Raw genomic sequence first — 19547 nt, forward strand, 5'->3', positions numbered from 1 at the left:
ACAATGGTTTCCTTTATGTTGTGTCTTGGTAATTTATTATACGTGGGAGGGTAGATTCAGAAACATGGGAATAACATTGGCAACGCTGACAAGAACTTCTTGTTAGTTATTGCACACAAACGAACGTGGCTCTTTCATGTGTATGCCCACTTGATATGGTAATTGTTGTTGTTGTTGTTGTTGTATTTGATTAGCCTGCTACAATGACTTGGCAGTTTGAGACAATGTTTGGTTATTTCTATTTATCTATTTATTAGTGTATTTATGCAGGCCATTTAAACGCCCAGCATGTGCTGTGCATATGGAACAGGAATACCACACAAATGTGATGGAGTTGGTGCCTATTTATGTAAAGAGACTGGAATTATCTTGACAAAGATATATGGCAAAGGAATTTTACAAGGAACTTACAAGAGGTTTCAGCATGATATAATAGAGGACCTAAAACAAACTATCGTTCTGCCTGTTACTGTGCACTGACAGTCAAAGGGAACAGTTCGTCCCCAAGTCATATGATATAAAAAATATAGACAATTATTTTACGTTATTTCATTGAGTAGGTGGAAAAGCCAGCTTTGAACCCTAAAGTTGGTCCTTCTTTAATACTCTGATAACTAACTAAATAACACATGTAAACAGGCACACTGATGATGTCATCAGTAGGGTACGAGTTTGGGGAGGTGTTGTCCGAATGATGACTTTTATGATGATTGATGATTTTTAATATATAAAGATAGGGCAACCTCATTGGATCCACTAGAGTCAGTGCAACATTGTACACAAAGCCTACAAGTGGGCGCTGGCTCTGAAGGCAAATCTTGCAAACGACCTGTTTACTGGTGCTATAGATCCCGCGAGAGTGTGTTTACTGGTGCTAGAGTCCCGCGAGAGTGTGTCCACCCCTCATTTCTCACATGGCCCTCTTCTAGCGCCACCATGAGGCCGATTCTTGCAAAACCCATTTTTGGACACTGCTCCTACAGATTTCGCCCTAAAATCATGCAAAGCTGTACACAGCATCTCTAAAGTATCTCTAAAGTCATGTCATCAACATGGATCTGTCCGAATTCCCATATTCCCTCCTGATTGGCTACCATTGCCTTCTAAAGTTTGTGTATGCATATCTCCCGATTAGGGGGATAGTTACTGGTATTATGTGGCTTGGGGCGATCGGGTCCAATATTTAGTTCAGCGACCAATGACCATGGAGCAAAATAATAGTTCAGAAGCAGTGTTCATGTTAGCTCTCTCATTGTAAATGAATAGACTCCAACCTCCGTCTCCTAAAAAGGTATCCACCTACGTCACGCAGAAACGGGAAGTACGGGTCTGTTCCCACCTCTTGCTATCGCTCTCTTGGCTACTACTGACCGATCCCATGAAACCGCAGGGCCCATCTCGCTTTTCCCGGATCATTAAATATACATCTCCCTGGGAGGATCAGGTGTCACCAAAACAAGCAAACAAAAAACACCACAGCATTAATAATGGAGTGACCATAATACTGTAATGTACACATGCACGCACAAAAAAACCCTCACACATACACACTTGCAAGTCAACTATGAAGTTTGGAGTAATTGTCCCTTTTCCAAGAAGAGGAGGGAAAGGAAAATCCATGTATTTCTATTCCCCTAACAGTGTACAGTATTACAAAAGAAACCAACAAACATTCTGCATCATGGTTGGCATCGAGTCTCCACGCATCCTCCAGAACTAGAATTGTTTTTGTACGGTACTTTTACCCAAAACAAACTTCTCGATTTCTGATGGTTCAGCTCCATTGTAGCGTAAGCTTCCTCATTAATTTACTCTCTCCCATCAAACCCTGTTCTGTCCCATTACGTCCAGACACACAGACTACATAATTAGGAGGCCGACAGCCTCTGGGCCCAGCTTCACTGAGCGCACAGAGGCAAAACACAATGAAACGAGGGAGGATAACAGGAGGGATAAGGAAGTTAGCAACAGACAGTGATGTTGCGCAGTGCCTAAATTAAGTAAATCAATGGCTGTGCTGTATGGCGAGCAACACTTTTTTCTGTAATATTGATTGGTTTATATATAGCCTATATATACAGAACTACAGTGTGGAAAGAGGCTAATCTGTTGTAATGTTAACTGTTGCTGCAGACCTACACGAATTACACTTGGTAATGCCAAAATCAATGTTCAATGTTGGGTCTAAAATGTGAGAAATGCAGCCAAGCAGGCCCTGAATGTCCTAAGTAGACTAATCCTCTCCATCTGAAAATACGTTTGGAAAGAGTCACCATTACTGGCTAGGGGCCATTTCATTTAGCCTAACACGGTCAGCCGCAAAGTTAGGTGACAGTCCTGATTAGTGTGATTTGATTTGTAGATACTGAAGGTTGCTCCGTGTAGAGTAGACCACAATCAATATCGAGGTTGTCGGATTCAAAGTATCACATAAGCATGATACTGTAAAGCCGAATTCATACTTTGCGGTACGACTGCAACGATTGTCAAATAAATGAAAATACAATAATACAAAAATAATATGTTGTCTATTATTTGTTTTTAGTTTTTCATTTTATTTGACAACATTGGTATCAGTATGTTAGCTACAGTGACTTCAGGCCCTAGCTGCAAATACTTACCATTCAAAGCTGTTTCTTGCATGAATTTGTCTCCTTTTTGTGGCTCCTGACCTTGAAAAATGAGTATTTGGGCATTCCATTTTCATTACTCATGTTGCAGGTCCCTGCTCTTTGATACTAACTTCGGCTATAGTTTTGACAGAAAATATATGTCACTGTATTCAATCCGCCTGTGTTGTTTGCGCCTGCAATGCAGACAATGATGGACTCTCCCAAATACCCATGTGTGTCTCAAAGAATTATGCAGTCATTAAAGGTGAAATTTTAAAATGTTTTAAAAAATGTTCTAAAATAGCAGATCTACAAGCTATTTAGAGATTGGTGATCAAAGTGATCAAATAAAATAAAATTCTGTTTATCTTTTATATATCAAAAAGGTATTTGTTTTAATTTACATTTATTTTACAAACAGAAGAGTATTATTTCCTCTCTCTGTGAGTCTCCTCTTCATTTCAGACTTCAAGTACATGATGTATTTGCGAGATGGGACCAAACCTAACAAGATCAGCTATCACTGTCAGATAAGTGAACTCATATCCTTTCACCAGAGAAATCGAATCGAATGGACAGAGCCTGATCTGCCGTATTCCCTAACAGTTAGGGAATTAGTTAGGGCCTAACTAACACCATGGCATCGAGAGTGGAAAGTGTGATTTCAGAATGACATTCAGTCTTCCACTCCCCAGTTCCCCACATACACCAAGCTTAATTCCATTAAGATAGTAAGATCATAGTTGTCTCAGTTGAGGAAAACACAATTTCTCTGAGGGAACAAACTGTATCATTAATGCACAAATGACATTCACACAGAGAAGGGGGGGGGGGGGGGGGGGACAGTTCACTGCATAGCGAGAGGCAAGGTTTTTATTCTGTCCTCAACATCTGAGAGAGATATTCCGTAAAAGAAGCAACACAACATTAAGGACACTGCCAAGCCACCAGCTGCATTGACATCATAAAAGAGGGTGAGATGGCGATAAGGTTCTGGGATCTAACGTCAGGATTGCTTATGTTGAAAATCTGCAAAGGAAGTAATCCTAGGTTAACAACACTGCATGCCACCACGCGTTAGATGGTGGACAGAAATCAGGATTTGGGGTCAGATCACGCCATGGTCTAGCCTGGTTCCAGACCTGAATCGCCACACCCCTTTACATTTTTGTTTCGGCGATACAGGTCTGGGAGTGCTCTCACTGAAGCTGTTTTCCTCGTTTGGAAATCCGTCCGGCGAATCAGCGTCGCTTCAACTCAATGAGGTCGGGGCTTGTGAGCAGCGTGGGTGGGGTTTTCCCAGAACTCATGTGCCGTCCAGCGCCGCCGCCGGACCGTACCGCACTTTCCCAAACATAAACATCGCGTCGCCCGCCGCGGTAATATGCGATCGTATCGATCTCGCTATGAAACATCAGTAGCAGACATGTTTTGCTGTGTTTGATTACTAGTTCTTATCGCTCCTACTGTATTCTGACTGTTTCTTTGGTTAGCAAGTAGCAAGCAACAGGCTAGCCTAGCCACTAGCCAACAACACTACGTCATTTCTGCTGTTGTGATTGGTCAGGTGGTGAACCAATCGCAAAAGACTACCTCTTTGGCAACACCCATCGCAGAAACGGCTGCAGAAAGCACGTTCAGACTGAATAATGGAATGAAACGAAATGTCAATTCAGGCTGAGTGTCAGGCTAGCCATGGTCAGGATCGGTTGTGTAAAAGTCAGTTGTCAAAAACTTTGGGAGCCATGAGCCGTGTTGAGATCAGAGCACTATAAAGGTCTTTGCACACTGCTGCGTTTTTTGGGCTGAATATCGGAGCGAATTTCGGAGCACGTGAATAAAAAGATCAACGGCCTCACCTAAGTCAATCACGTTTGCACACTGCCGCCCGTTTTGTATTTATTTTCGGACCAGGGTTGATTTTTTCCGATTTTCTCTTTGCTCTCTCTCTCTCCCTCTCCCTGGCCTCCGGATTTCGGATTTCCAAAACGCAACGAAAAAAAACGCAGTGCAGTCTGCAACTGGCTTAACTTCTGTGAACAAAGATATATTTAGCAAAACTACGCAGGACAGAAAAAACATGGGGAGAGAATAGATCAAATGAGATAAAAACGTGTTATCCTCTATAGGTCAATGGTTCCACACGGACAGGCTGCCTTAGCCTTAGGGTAGCCCACAAAAGTCACTTCTTACTGGGCCACAAAACTATAGCTCAGTGGATGGATCTAATGAGTATGGCCTGCAGTATATTCTAGATTAGAAGAATAAAAACAATATAGAGTATATACCAGTAGGTTAGGGCTGGAATAAGTATTCTCATAATCAATTGATGTGTTGATTTAGTTGTATTATGTAATTATGTTAGATGCTAAATTATATTAAAATAATGAAATATACAATACAACATTTTGGTAAATGCTCATCACAAACTCATCACCAGTCAATAACATAACTTCTAATGTGGTATAAGACAAGCAATCACAATTTGTGAAGTTGTAAATAGCACATATTATTAGGAATTATTACATAATACATCACTAAACCGATTATATAATTGCAAAAATGTGATTGTTGATCGATTCATCAATTAGCCAATAGAGGGTATGCACGTCCACTGGGACCCGCCCCCCTAATCTAGACTGAGTGGCAAAACATTGAGCAGCATGGAGCATTGGAGTTTGGAAGTGCTAGTTGCAAATCACTCAACGGCCCTGCATACCACCTGTTTCTAAATTGCACATAATGCAAGAGGCAGCAGGATGTTGTGTTGTAGAAAACGAGTGCTTCCAAACTCTGACACTTGTAAAAAATAATCACCTGCACAGAATGTCTTGACAGAAAGTAGCTCATGACATGCCTATGGTGGATTTAACTTGGGGATCGGGTGATTTTTATGAAACAAAAACTTTGCAAATAGAAAGAGGATAATTCAAGCTTTCAGTACAGCCACAATGTTGGTGACTTAACTTTGTTTAATACAATCAGATAGGACTTTTCTGTTTGGATGTATGGGCTGTCAATGGCAGAAATTAGTTTTTTGCCACTCAGTAGGCGTGTTCCCACATAACTTCCAGTAACAGTGATGTCACGCGCATACCCTCTATTCATTACACTCCTAATGTCTTGGCATTGGATCAGATACCATCCAAAACTCTGTGCATTCAATTCATCATCTTCAGTTTCATGGAGGAAGAGCAGAAAGCGCGTGTTTACGCTGTGTCAAAATTGCTGACCATGTGCAATCTCCCCCAGCGGCCGCATTTCTAAATTAAATAATGTTGCAGAGCCAGGAAGTTGAAATGATTCATCCGCTTTAAAGGGCAGTAGGAATAGTACATGAAGTGGGGGTGGTGGGGGCCGTGGGGGGCTACATGTGACTTTTTTTCCTCCTCCTCCAATGTCTTCCCTGCCGTCTCCTCCCACGGAGGTCAGAGCAGTCTCGTGCGGGGCTAGGCGGCGAGAGGGGGCCGACGAGGGCTGAGAAAATAGCTTTGTCTCTGCTTTAGGCAAGAGAAAGGAACAAAAGACAGAACCCTGTTTGTTCCTTGTGTGGCGAGAGGAGGGGCTTCTGTTTGAGTTGTGGGTTGGCTGCATATATTTGTGTGAGCGTGAGCATGTGTGTGAGGGGGGGGGGGGGGGGGGTGCATGTCTGAATATTCTATATGATTAACGAGCACAGATTCCTTTCAAAACAAAAGCCTAGAACCGCTCCATATTTCTTTGATAATAACAGACGCATAAAAGGAGGAGTGTGTTCCCTGCCTGTTTGGCCTATAATAGGAAGACCATTTGCCATTTTGTATTTATTGCATAATGAGACACTGTTTTAATGTGAAGGAAGGCCATTTTTCATATTGTCAAAAACAAGGTCCACATCCTTGATTTTTAATTAGATGATGCTGGAGAACACAGTGGAGCAACAGTACCGAATGAAGCCATATCATGTTTTAAACATAGCCAGATAATCTTGAGAATTAAAGATGATCATAGCATGGAGGATGTGTTGTTATCATCCAATTCTAAGAATTATGATGAACCTGACGATAACACAAAAAGCAGCCTTTTCATTCTGAGAGCGTGTCGTCCTTAGGCTACAGGGAAATGCGCTGTGTGTGTGTGTGTGTGTGTGTGTGTGTGTGTGTGTGTGTGTGTGTGTGTGTGTGTGTGTGTGTGTGTGTGTGGACAGATCCTGTGAGAGAGAGAGAGACAGACCAAAGTGTATGGTACAGGAGAGAGGGACAATGAGAGGGGAGGAGGGGGAGATATGTGCATATTATAGTGAGCATAAAGGCAGATTAGTCAACCAACGTCACGTTTTCTCCTGAGGAATAACTAGGCTAATTGTTTTGCTTCACCACAGCATGCTAATAGGATTGATCCTCAACCTGTGGAATGTGTGCATTAGGCTCAAAAACATTCATAGTATACACACGTACACCTGACTTAAGCTACACACACACACACACACACACACACACACACACACACACACACACACACACACACACACACACACACACACACACACACACACACACACACACACACACACACACACACACAGTACCAGAGCCTCACCACATGACTTGATATATACAGTATGTTTTCCAACCAACCCGCAGCTTGAATAATAACAGCAGCTTAAGACTACTGATGACAAAAGATACAACAAAAATGCTAAGCTTCTTATCACTAAAATAAGGACATCAATATAATCCATTTTTATATTAACTCAGTAGTATACTATCTTATAAGATAGCTCCTTTCGGAACCTCTCCCTCCGCTATGCAGCTCCGAGATCAGGTTCCTCACTGTCGTCAACCAGAATCGGGCGCCTGGGGGGGACGCTCCGCCGTTCGCGAACACTTCTTACCTTTTGTGAACATTCTATCCAAAAAGTAAAGGTCCTATGCCGGTCTCTCGATCTGTTTACTTCTTAAGCGTGGAAGAAAATCGAAGCAACGTGTTGAAATAAAGAGTTTATATCGCTCATTTTGTCAGCCCGTTCTGTGTTTTCCCCATAGACTGTAGCCCGGAAGTTCCAGAGAGGCTAAAAACACAGAACTGGCTGACAAAATGAGCGATATAAACTTTATATTTCAACACGTTGCTTCGATTTTCTTCCACGCTTGAGAAGTAAACAAATGAGAGACCGGCAGAGGACCTTTACTTTTTGGATAGAATGTTCACAAAAGGTAAGAAGTGTTCGCGTTCAACCCCAGAGAAGGACTGACTGGTTACAAGATACGTGTCCTGTGGGAATTGAGTGGGCATCAAGGTTACATTATCAGCAGAAGCAATGATGGCCCCATTTCATGAATGAGAATCCTCATCGTGTTGGAATTACCATATCTCCTTCCTCTACAGATGCCTTCAAATGACAGCCACAATGCATGAGATCCATACTAACTACAGGAGGTCTGCTGCCATTTAGCCTAATTGCCAGTTAACTATGAAAACCGGCACATCTTGTACGCGTATCTCTGTAGGTCATGCCTGACACTGTGGTTCCCCTGACACATCACTGTGACATCACAGGTCTATGGGTTTGTCGCTCTGACATCACACTCTGGCTTCACTGTGACAGAATCCCTTTATGCCCAGATATGGAGTTCCCCAATATCATCAATATTAAGCCCATATCTAACAGGACTTCATATGGAATGCCCATATATGGAGGCCACATCGGCCACATACCACACCACACTATCACACCACACTATCAGAATCCACACAGTATATGGCCAATACAGATGTCCAAGACAGCCCATATCTGTGTGGCTGGTTCTACAGACAGGGATCCCCATGTATGGGCATAAAAGGGTATGATATCAGATGTCATAGACATCATAGGACTTTCACATAACGAATAGCTGAGTAAGCATGTTTGGGATCTCACAGCATATCTCCATATACAGACTCAGTACATGGATCTCCATATATGGGTACCAGGGGTCTCCATATATGGGTAACTGGTCCGATAAACATCACTGGCCGTTGGCCAGATGGCAAAGAATTGGCGCGACCTCGCCCTTTGCATGTTGCCCTTAGGCGTCTTACTAGTTTACTGTATAAACTGCTGTGGTTAAGGTTTTCATTCAGAACAGAGAACAAGCCAAGGCCTTTCATAGGGTTACACTGCCAAAAGCCATGTATAACTACAGACACACCGGATTCACTGACTGACAAAGAAAACGTTCACAAAAATTCAAAAGGTTGAAGCTGAAAAAACATCCTTGCTCTCAACACTTTGATGATATGAGAGAGAGAGAGAGAGAGAGAGAGAGAGAGAGAGAGAGAGAGAGATAAATGAGCAGAGAAGGTACTTGTGGAAATTCTGGGAAACAATCAAGGACAAGGTATCCATCTCTCTGGTGTGAAAACCGCGTGGGCGCACAACCGGCATGACTAACACATGCACAGATGTTCTCCTCAAGCACATGCAGTCAGCTACCCAGAGGGCAATTCTGTGACATTAAGTTCTGTATCTTAAAATAAACTCCAGTCAACAGAGAAGCTTTTATGCAAAAAGATTGCTATGGAATCAATGTACTGTAGATTATCACCAAGAGATCTACATTGTGTTTATAGATGTATGAATAGCCTAGTAGCTAAAGTACACTTGAAATGTTTTACAAGGTCCCTGAGAAATAGTAAAGTTGATTTCATTGTATCGTGCAGATTGAACAGCTCATTTTAACAATCAGTTCAACAGTGTCAGTGACTGGTGGTGCATGAAAAGGCCACAAAAGGTAAGCCCCAGACTAGGGCTGTCACGATTATGACATTTTACATGACGATTAATTGTCACTCAAATAACGATGTTTTTGTCGTTGACAATTACATTTCTGTTTGGATTTTAAGCTTTGAAGTTGCCATGGCAATTATGACATACTTTACAACTTTATACTTTAAAAAGAACATTGATAGTGGAAATAGCCAATCTACAAGCTCACAACTTGTAGATCCGAGAGCTTGTAGATTGTGAGCTTGTAGATCTGCTATTTCCACTACCTTTTGAAAGTGTTTGAAACTATATTAACATTTCTCATCAGGGAAACGATTATGACGATTATGCAAAATAATTGCGATTACCTCAAATAATTGCGATTACACGATTATGTAATAATTGTGACAGCCCTACTCAAAACTGCTTGTAGTTAGCTGCATGCCTTTATACTGGGAATCTGGACGTGTTCTGTTGGGTAAAAAAAAGCTGATCTACAAGCTCAGAACCCATCACAGCACCATGTTGTACATCGGTTATTTTCAGATAAGTGTAGATCTGGATTTACCGTCATGGGCGCAGTGCTGAAGTGGATCTTCCTCTTTGGAGGAATCTCCTCCGGGGTTTCTTCCGGAAGACCAGGAATCTCTGTGAGTTCAGAGCCCGGATCATAGACAATATCCTCATCGTCTCCATAGAGGTCATCCTCAGGATCCGTGCAGCTTTCCCCCCAGCCCTGGTAACACGCATCCCCATCTGCATTAAAAATCACCCGCTCATTCCCCGCGTAATCCTCATCTGGTTCTCCTGCCTGGTCCTTGGTGGTGTTAGATGGCTTCTCTTCCCCAGGTGCATACGCTTCCTCCTGGCTTTCCCCAGCAGGTGTGGCAGGAGTTGGCAGAGGCTCAGGCGTGGTGTCATCTGACACTTTATCTCTGATAACAGCCTCATCTGTATTCGGTTTTGATGCATCAAAGGAGTTTCTCATTCCTGAGGGTTTCTCCTCTTCTTCGTCACAGGATCCATTCACCTGGCCCCCGTTAGTGGTAGCGCGGGGAAAACGCCCCCTGCCTACATCGTGTCCAGTCTGGTCCGTTTTCACCTGGGCTTCATTCTCTGAAGTCTCTGCCAGAGGACTGGGACTCAGGAGGTCCTCAGAAGATGAGGAAATGGGGAGCTTGCCACCTATCCGGTTCCGGTAGGATCCACGAACCGGGGACTGGCGAGAGTCATCCTCACTCAGGTCACCTCCTTGCCGGTGAAATCCATCTGGTGAGTAAAGCGCCCGCCTGCTGACCCCTTTGTAGAGTGCCTGGTTCTGGTGGTCTGCATTTTCAAACACAGCGCTGAGCTGACTGACGGTTGGCGAGGATGCTTCTGTTCTGGAGCAAAGTGAGTCTAAGGAATCTGTACTGCCGCGATTGGACCTTGCACCTCGCCAGTCATCCAAGTGCTCATGGGATCCTCGTTTGTCTCGTCCATAGGTGTAGACTGGTGATTGTGACTGGTCACGTGACTGCTGTTCAAACAATCTCCTGGTTTCGGAAAACTTTACTCCGACACCTCGGACTGTGTCAGCCGATGCAGAATGCTGGAGCTTGATCACCGATCCATCTGCCTTGTTGATGAAGTTGGTCGGCTTGATCATTTTCTGCGGCGACGTTTCTTCACCACCCCTGGCCTTTCCTGGCACTTTCTCCGACTCCATTTGCATGAACATGTCCTTGATGCGGCTGACATGGGCCCCATACTGGCGCCCTCTCGGCTGTTTGACCCGATCAGGCTTGGAGTCACCGCCATCGATCCGAGGTTGGTCAAAAGCCTTCTTGAGGGCTTGGAACTCAGCCCGATAGGCATTTCGATGGGGGGAGTTACTCCGGAGGGTGGTCCTCTCCCCTGAGTTCTCCGTCTTCAACATGATGGCGTCTCTAGAGTCTGAGGGGATCTCAGCATAGCCCTGGCCTCATTACAGTGTGTGCAAGCGATGTCTTGTTTGACCTACTGTAGCACAGTAGCACTGTCTAATCTGATCACAGAGATGTTATGCTTCCTTTCTGGTCCATTCACACCTGTGAGGAGGCGATAAGAAATATCAGACCGACATACAGTACAACTTACTGGTATCATAGAAGCACAATTCAATATAAAAGTGTAAAATGTATTAGAGACTGCTGTTTCAACATTCCTTAAAAAGAAATAAATCACAGGCTGAAAGTGGCACTAATTAACCAGGGTGATAGTTACAGAGCGTCATATTCAATCTACAACACTAGCACTGAGACTTGAAGGGCAAAACAGAGGCTGATGTTTCACATACAGTAATAGCTTGTATAATGAAAGCTCTAGTTATAAAAGCCTATTATCTGGACTCTGAAAGCACTCTCTGATGATGGGGTGTCCATTCATGAGAGGGCTGTTTACCATCTGTACAATCAATCAATACATCAATGATATGCCAAAGACATCATGGTCATGGATGTTGTGCTTCCACAGTGGGGAGCTCACCAGTGAGTGCATGGTGATTGGTGAGGCATCGTGAGAAGTAGCTCTAAATATTATTATTGTATTTACAAATGTGAAAATGTCTAAATGACACTTAATCTCTCCTCCGTGTGTGTGTGTGTGTGTGTGTGTGTGTGTGTGTGTGTGTGTGTGTGTGTATGCGCGCGCGCGCGTGCGTGTTGACCCTTCACCACCAACACCCCTGCCCATAGCGCTCTGCACCATGATGACTGAGATTTTAGTAAGACCAAGCATCACTTCACACAAACAAGGCAATTGCAATAGCCTGTAGTCTACTGCTGCACACAGACGGAATGCTGTTGAAAGCCACTGCAGATCTGTGTTGTCATCATCACACACAGAGACGAAAATACAAAACATTTGGTGAAATGTAAGGAGTTGCACGCAGAGCCTTATCTTTGCTCAATATGTCGCGATGCCAATCCATATGCCTATTAAACTCTGGATCGTATTCGGAATGGTTGAATGTAAATAGTAGGCGTAGGCCTATACATAGCAAATTTGAGTATTATAGGTCATTTATATTCTACCTTTAATCTCAATAGGCAAGTACCCAGTACCGCCGAGTATAACAGATTAAAGCATCTGGGACATCAGCAGCTGGTATATCAGTTCGTTTAAAGCCTATATTCTCAATGTTATGAGCATCAGCAATCATTAAAAGCTACACATCCTCTCCTTTACTCATCATGATGTCCTGGGCTGGACACACTCACTGGGTGGGTAACTAAGAGCACCTATTCTGTTTTCGTGCAAATGCTCAGCTGCAAATTGAGAACACCCGGTGTAATTTTAGAGACCCCACAAGGACAATCACACGTGAGAGAAAAATACAAGTGTAAAACTCTCCTTCAAAAATAGCCGATCTTCAAGCTCACAACACGTCGCGTTGCCAGGCGTTGTGTGCTTGTAAATCTGCTATTTTTGGCAAACGTTCCGCCCCAGAATAATGGATGTTGGCTGTTGGGGATATTTTGATTATCGCGATAATATCTTAAACCGCTATTATTTTGGTCACAATAATCGTGACATGAAATGTTCATATCGTCCCATCCCCAGTTGTATGTTCCACCGTGGATATTCTACGTTTTTGAACAGCAAAAAGCTCAACATTTCCTGATATTTTGAAAAAAGAAAAGAAAAAGCAGAAGTTCCGTGTGTAACCGTATACATGACAACAATGTTGCAAGTGCTATGTCCACAAACACAAAAGAGTCACTTACATTCATTGCTCTAGCTTCGTTTGACGAACGCGTCCCCGGGAGGGGTAAACTCGCGGATAGATAAAATAAGCGCATTCGTTGTAAATCCACTCGAATATAACATCCCACACAGTGGTAGATGATGGTCCAGGGCAGGATCATTTGGACACACGAGCCGGGGTCTACCCCTCTACAACGCCATTGCAGGACAGAGCGGTGGGTGATGCTGCCAACCTGCACAATGGGGGCGTCGCTGCTATCTGGACGCCCGTCTGATTCCCTAGTATGTGTGTGTGTGTGTGTGTGTGTGTGTGTGTGTGTGTGTGTGTGTGTGTGTGTGTGTGTCTGTATCTGTGTGTGTGACAGTTTCCCAGAGGACACACTGCTCAATACAGTTCGCCGTGTAGTGAAGTAAACGTACTTAGCTGATTGGCGAATGTAACTCGCCCGTGTGACAGGTGTTGAACCTTACACTGCTGCAATGGTTTCGTCCAATAGTGTGCGGGGGGTTCCAGCAGCTACTGTAGCTAACTGCAGTCTGTCTGGCATAAATACCAGCAACACACCATAACTTCACTGGCTCTGTTATTGTGTGGTGTAAAAAAATAAAATAAAAAATAAGCTCAACTGTGTTGTGGGAAAACATCAATGGGGACTTATGTCCTGTTTAATTGACTGGGTTGATGGTGAAAAAGACATTGGACAGTGGACACACACACACACACACACACACACACACACACACACACACACACACACACACACACACACACACACACACACACACAAGCTACTACAAAACTATGTTTATGTCCTTAATACATGTGATGTTTTATCACTGCATTAAATTAAGGTGCAATTAACTAAAGTTAATATCTAGACCAAAAGGCACAACATGCTTTATTATGTATGTGCATCAACAAATTATGTTTTTCCACTGCTAGAGAATCAAAAGTTTATCTGAGTTGAAACTGTGACTTGGCCTTGGCAGCAGCAGCAGCTATGTGCTTGTAGGACTACATGACAAAGAGGGCATTGTTTTGGTGACTAGAGTTCTGAATTTGTTTAGTTTTTCATTATGCCTCACCCTGTGTGTCCAGAATAGATAGTCATATGAGTTATAATTATATATCCTACCAATCCTTCCTATTATGTAACAATTTTATATTTCAAGAGTCTCTCTTCAAGCAGAAGTGCATACATGCATGGTTTTATAGGGAAGTTGACTGAGAACTCGTTATTTTTAGCAATGGCACGGAGGACAATTTGTTCTTCTTGATCAAGTATATTAAGACCAATCTCACCTTCATATCACTCCCTCGCCCAGAGAACTGGGTATACTTGAGAGAATTAGACCTGGATTTTTGAGGAATACTGTACAAAATTTTTGAGGAAAACTGGGCACTATTTTCAAGGAGAATTGGACACTCTCTTTGGGGAGAATTGGGCAGTATTTAGGGGAGAACTGCTGGGTACATTTTACATTTTAAAATCAAGTTCTAATCACTCATGAACAATGAGGTGCATTGTTAGTATAACCTTCACTGTATAACCTTTACAGCACATGCATTTTGCCTTTCATAATGATTCTTAGAACTCAAGAAGAAAACTGATTTCTCAATGCAAAAAAACATCTTTGTTAAACAATTTATGATTGATGACTGATGTGACTTATGACTTGTACATAGTAACAGCTGCCCCCCCTACTGTATCAAAAATATGTTATAGTTAATTATATCTCACCACATATGCTAAACTGGGTCATTCACACATCCCAGAATTCATCGCTTGAAGGCTCACTGGTATGGCAGTTATCCAGATTCATCTTTGCACCCAGTTACTCAATTTGTGATCCACCAAAAATGAATGATTATGAAGATTCAAAGAGTGCAAATGGAGGGTGAAGGCTGCTTCAATGAGGACTCTGCCTCTGCAACTTTGTTACGTAGTATTATTTTTCCAATTCTTAAACTACAGTGTATACATATCTTTTTGATTATTTTACCAGTTTCTTCTGTTTTTGAGCGGTGCTATGCTCCAACATCTGGCTTTGTCTGGGCTCTGAAGCGTGGCGTATATTTGACCTACATCTTGGCACAAAGAGCTCAAAGTGTGTTGGACGCCCAGGGTCATATTTGGCCAAACTTCGTGGGACGCTTAATGAAATTAACATAAATAGCACCACTCACTGTGATTTTTATTCTTTTATCTCCTGATCTCACTTTATCTCTATCTATACTATAATTTTGCGAATGTCTGTCTGAGTGAGTGAGTGAGTGAGTGAGTGTCTGTCTGTCTGTCTGTCTGTCTGTCTGTCTGTCTGTCTGTCTGTCTGTCTGTCTGTCTGTCTGTCTGTCTGAAACAGCGTTTCTCCTCAGTGGCTGGAGCAATTGATCTGAAATCGCATCACCATTAGCATATGAACACACCTAACATAACTGTGAAGCCCGTTTGTCACTTTCACAAATCATATACTGTATATTAGCATTTTTATGGTGTATCTATATCTATTTAGCCTACAGTACCTTTTGTGACCACACATGTTAAGGGAGGGGCGCTGTTGTTCAGGCCATGCACAATCACACACAAACCCACACACACACACACACACACACACACACACGGGGGGTGGGGGGGGGGGGGTGTGTGTGTGTGCAGGCGGGCGGGCGGGCGGGGGGGGGGGGGGGGGGGGGGGGTTCTGGCCCTGTTACAGATGTTGTCCAAAAATCATGCAGATCGGTACACATGTATCTCTGTAGCTGTTAAATGGAACGGGTATTTCTTACATTGATGCTCCTACATATTAGCATGCAAGCACCAGTTAAAGTTACTTTCCATCCCTCATATACTGTGTGCACAGTGCACATCCCATAACCCACACACTGCACATCATTTCGGAGCTCATATCTTTGAACGGGTAAGGGCTAGTCTCACAAAAACTACAAAATAGTAGTAGAGGGTGAGAATGTATCATCTGTCCTCATCCTCCTACATTTTACACTACAATAATCATAAATAGAAGATGCGTTTCTACTGTAATACAGTATATTTATACTGGGATTAAGAAGAGAGCGCAAATATATTTTCAAATATATTTTACAGAGAAAACGAATGCTTCATTCCAGTCATCATCAGTCTGTGAATATCAATGCTCATAGTGGTGGTGATTCATTCACTATATACCAAATCATAAACACCAACCATCTGAAGATGTTGCTAAGCAACCTAAAAATAATCTTAAAATGAAAGCAAGGCTGAGAGAGCAGGGCAGCCACTATGCAGAGCACAGAGGATGGGGTGGCGTCCTGTTTTTTGAGCGGTGGTCACAACGCTCCTATACGTGGTCGTGTGTGTGGGTCTCCGTCCGTGTCTGTCTGTCTGTCTGTATGTAGCCTAAACTTCGGCGCGTAACTAGTGCCGCACCATTTACGCCACTCGCGCAATATATACATCAAAATGTGCGGCTCGGCCGGTAAATCATAGGAGCTACAGTTTCAAACCTCGGAGAGGAGATTCATAATGATTTTAAGAATGAATCGAAAAATAATTACATCACTCGGCCTCATGGTGGCGCTATAACGGCCCACTTTACGTTTTGCCCCGTAACTCTTGAACCGTAGATCGGAAAATTAAAATTATTTTTTCCCTGGATTCCTTGGGTCAAGACGCATCTCCCCATATAGGCCACGCCCATTTGCGCCAGGATAGATTTTCCGCCATCTTGAATTTTCTCCAAAACACACTTTTTGCTCCTTTTCCTACATATTTTCTTCAAATGTCACAAAAATCGGTACACATGATCTATGAGGTGGGTAAACCACCGCTCAGTTCACACGGGTGTGATTTTTTCCCTCTGGGTAGAAAGGCAAATACATGTATTCACCTCTAACCTTTATTGAGTTTCAACCGTCACCCCTTATGTGTGACATCAATTAGGCAGATGTGGACAATACGGTTTCCCTGTTATTAGAAACAGCCTCAGGATTAAAACTAGGGGTGCAACAGTTAATTGAACAAATCAATTAGAAATTTCATAAGAATAATCAATTTGAACAAATTTATACATTTAAAAAAATTGTGAAAATAGCAGACAAGCTCAATGCATCTCAAGGCGACGAGTTGTGATTCTTTCGTGACACTGTCATAAGAAAGAATTATGATGTGGGGCTTAAGTGGTTAATCAGAATATTTGATTTCGTTGAGAGAAAAAAATCAATACATTCTTTTTGCATCGTTTACATTTTTTTATTTTTTTATTGCCTCCAAAAATTACTTCTCTCTCTAGGTCATCCTCACGAGCCCTCCATCGTCGCTTCTGAATTATTCAATTGAAAATGTAATCAATAGAATATAATAATCAATAGCCTATGAGAAGATATCGGATATTTAGTTACATCCCTAATCAGGGATTAGGGATGTTTTTGCAGGAGAGAGTATGGTTTAAGTGTGACGCTAAATTGTAATTAATACCAAAGGGGGCATGAGGGAGGAATTAAGGTCCTTTAAGGCCCTTTAGCTGGGCTGACTAGTCCTTGGGGCACTGGGGACAAAACCTGGCCATCTGGCTGCTAGGAGCGGCCCTGCAGGGGGGATGGACACATATCCTCATACATCACACTGCCCTCTTTACAGCTGGGATTAATATGAGGTCGGGCGTCTGTGTGTGTGTGTGTGTGTGTGTGTGTGTGTGTGTGTGTGTGTGTGTGTGTGTGTGTGTGTGTGTGTGTGTGTGTGTGTGTGTGTGTGTGAGAGAGAGAGAGAGATTCACCTGTCTTCAGGATGGACAAGGGGTTATGAGGGTCCATGAGAAAGAAGCCACCAAACATCTATTTAAAGGAGAGGGCACGCAGGCAGAGGCTGTTTGCTAAACAAGGTGACTTAACACTTAAAGCTGATGTTTATATGTGCTTGAATGCATTTAGACCATAATGACAACGCAATACATAATTTAACATAGACTGACCTTGTTTCAGATCACAAAAGGGCACAAATGGAACTAGAAAGATGCAATTTGGAAATTGCAAGCGTGGTTGCCGTCACACTTGCAAATGAATTTTGTCTTACCATTTGAAATTTCCCTATTCAAGTCAATGGGGGAAATTAATTCACTAATAAATCAATGGCCATATATGGAGATCTCTGTGTCAGTCCTTGTCCCTTTTATGCCCATATGGAGATCCCTAATGTCATCCAGATTAAGCCCATATCTTGGAATGCCCATATATGGACATGTACTGTGTCAGTCTCATGTGGGCTATGATGTCAGACATCTATGATGTCAGTCATCTCCATATTTGGGAAAAGTTTAATTTATAATAGGCCAATGTGAAAAGCCTTTCACGGCAATCGGACACTATGCATGATTTGAGGCATTTTGTTCCAAAAATGTGTTTAGCAAAAGTAGGTGTTATAGCACATAACACATACGTCAAAAGAGTGCATTTGTTCCTTGACCTAGTGGGAATGTGCATGCAAAATTTCACTGAAATCGCAAGCTGTGAAATATCGGACAGATCCGTCTTGATCACATATAGAGATCATGTGCACTGATTTGCGAGACATTTCGTTCAAATTTCAAGGAGTAATATAAACCAGTAAGACGCACTAAGGGAGAGAAGTGTCGTGCACATGGGTGCGGTGCGTGCACATGGCTGCTTTGGCATGTATACCTACCCTTCTGCTGAGCTGGTCGAGCCATCACTGTGATGTCTGACATCATTTTGTAGTCAGACCTCCAAACAGATTTATTATCAATATCTGTCCCTCGCTATTTCAACAGATCCGAGACAAAAATAACGACTAAAGTATAATTCTACCACTTTCCTTTCAACAACAAAGAGAAGAAAAATTAGTAAATAGTAAAAATAGTAAAAAGATTCACAGAAACTGGGGGCAAAAGTTCTCCTCTGCCTACAAAATGATTTCAGACAGCCCCATATTATATGGAGTCCGGCCCCATATATGGAGATCTAGGTGATGAATGTGGGTCATGACCAAAAGTAGCATTGCTTCTAGTCAGCTTAGGTGGTTCCTAGGAAGGTTCTCGATGCACCTCCCCACTGGGAGGAGACCTCGAGGCAGACCAAAGACCAGATGGAAGGATTATATCTCCAAAATGGCCTGGGAACGACTCTGTATACTCCCAGAGGGAGTGGAGGAAGTTGCTCAGGATGAGGAACTCTGGAAATCTCAGTTGGATAAGCGGTTGAAGATGGATGGATGGATCCAGTCGTCTCCATGTATGGATATCCAGCTGGTTTGATGAGGTCAGTGTCGTGATCTTCATATATGGAGATCCAGGTGATGATAGTCAGAAGTCTTGATTTGCAAATTAATTCTGTCTTGGCCATATATGTAGTGTCCATATATGGGCATTGCCAAATATGGGCATTCTATGCCCTTAATATTGATGACATCGGGACAGTGACGGAATTAATTTGCAAGTGTGACTCGTGTCGTGTCAACTACACTGGTTAGACTGAC

General features: G+C 42.8%; 1 protein-coding gene across 1 annotated transcript in view; it reads right to left on the minus strand.

The window, feature by feature from the left end:
• The window catches only part of ppp1r9a (protein phosphatase 1, regulatory subunit 9A), a 78924-nt gene extending 65675 nt beyond the window's left edge, over positions 1-13249 (minus strand). Inside the window, 2 exon segments of the mRNA XM_080735030.1 lie at positions 9908-11408; positions 13086-13249. Of these exon segments, the coding sequence (XP_080591156.1) occupies positions 9908-11257 (1350 nt within the window). The 5' untranslated portion in view covers positions 11258-11408; positions 13086-13249.
• Positions 13250-19547: the final 6298 nt, after the last annotated feature.

Source organism: Nannobrachium achirus (genome assembly GCF_963921795.1).
Source record: "Nannobrachium achirus genome assembly, chromosome: 10".
Classification (NCBI taxonomy): Eukaryota; Metazoa; Chordata; class Actinopteri; order Myctophiformes; family Myctophidae; genus Nannobrachium; species Nannobrachium achirus.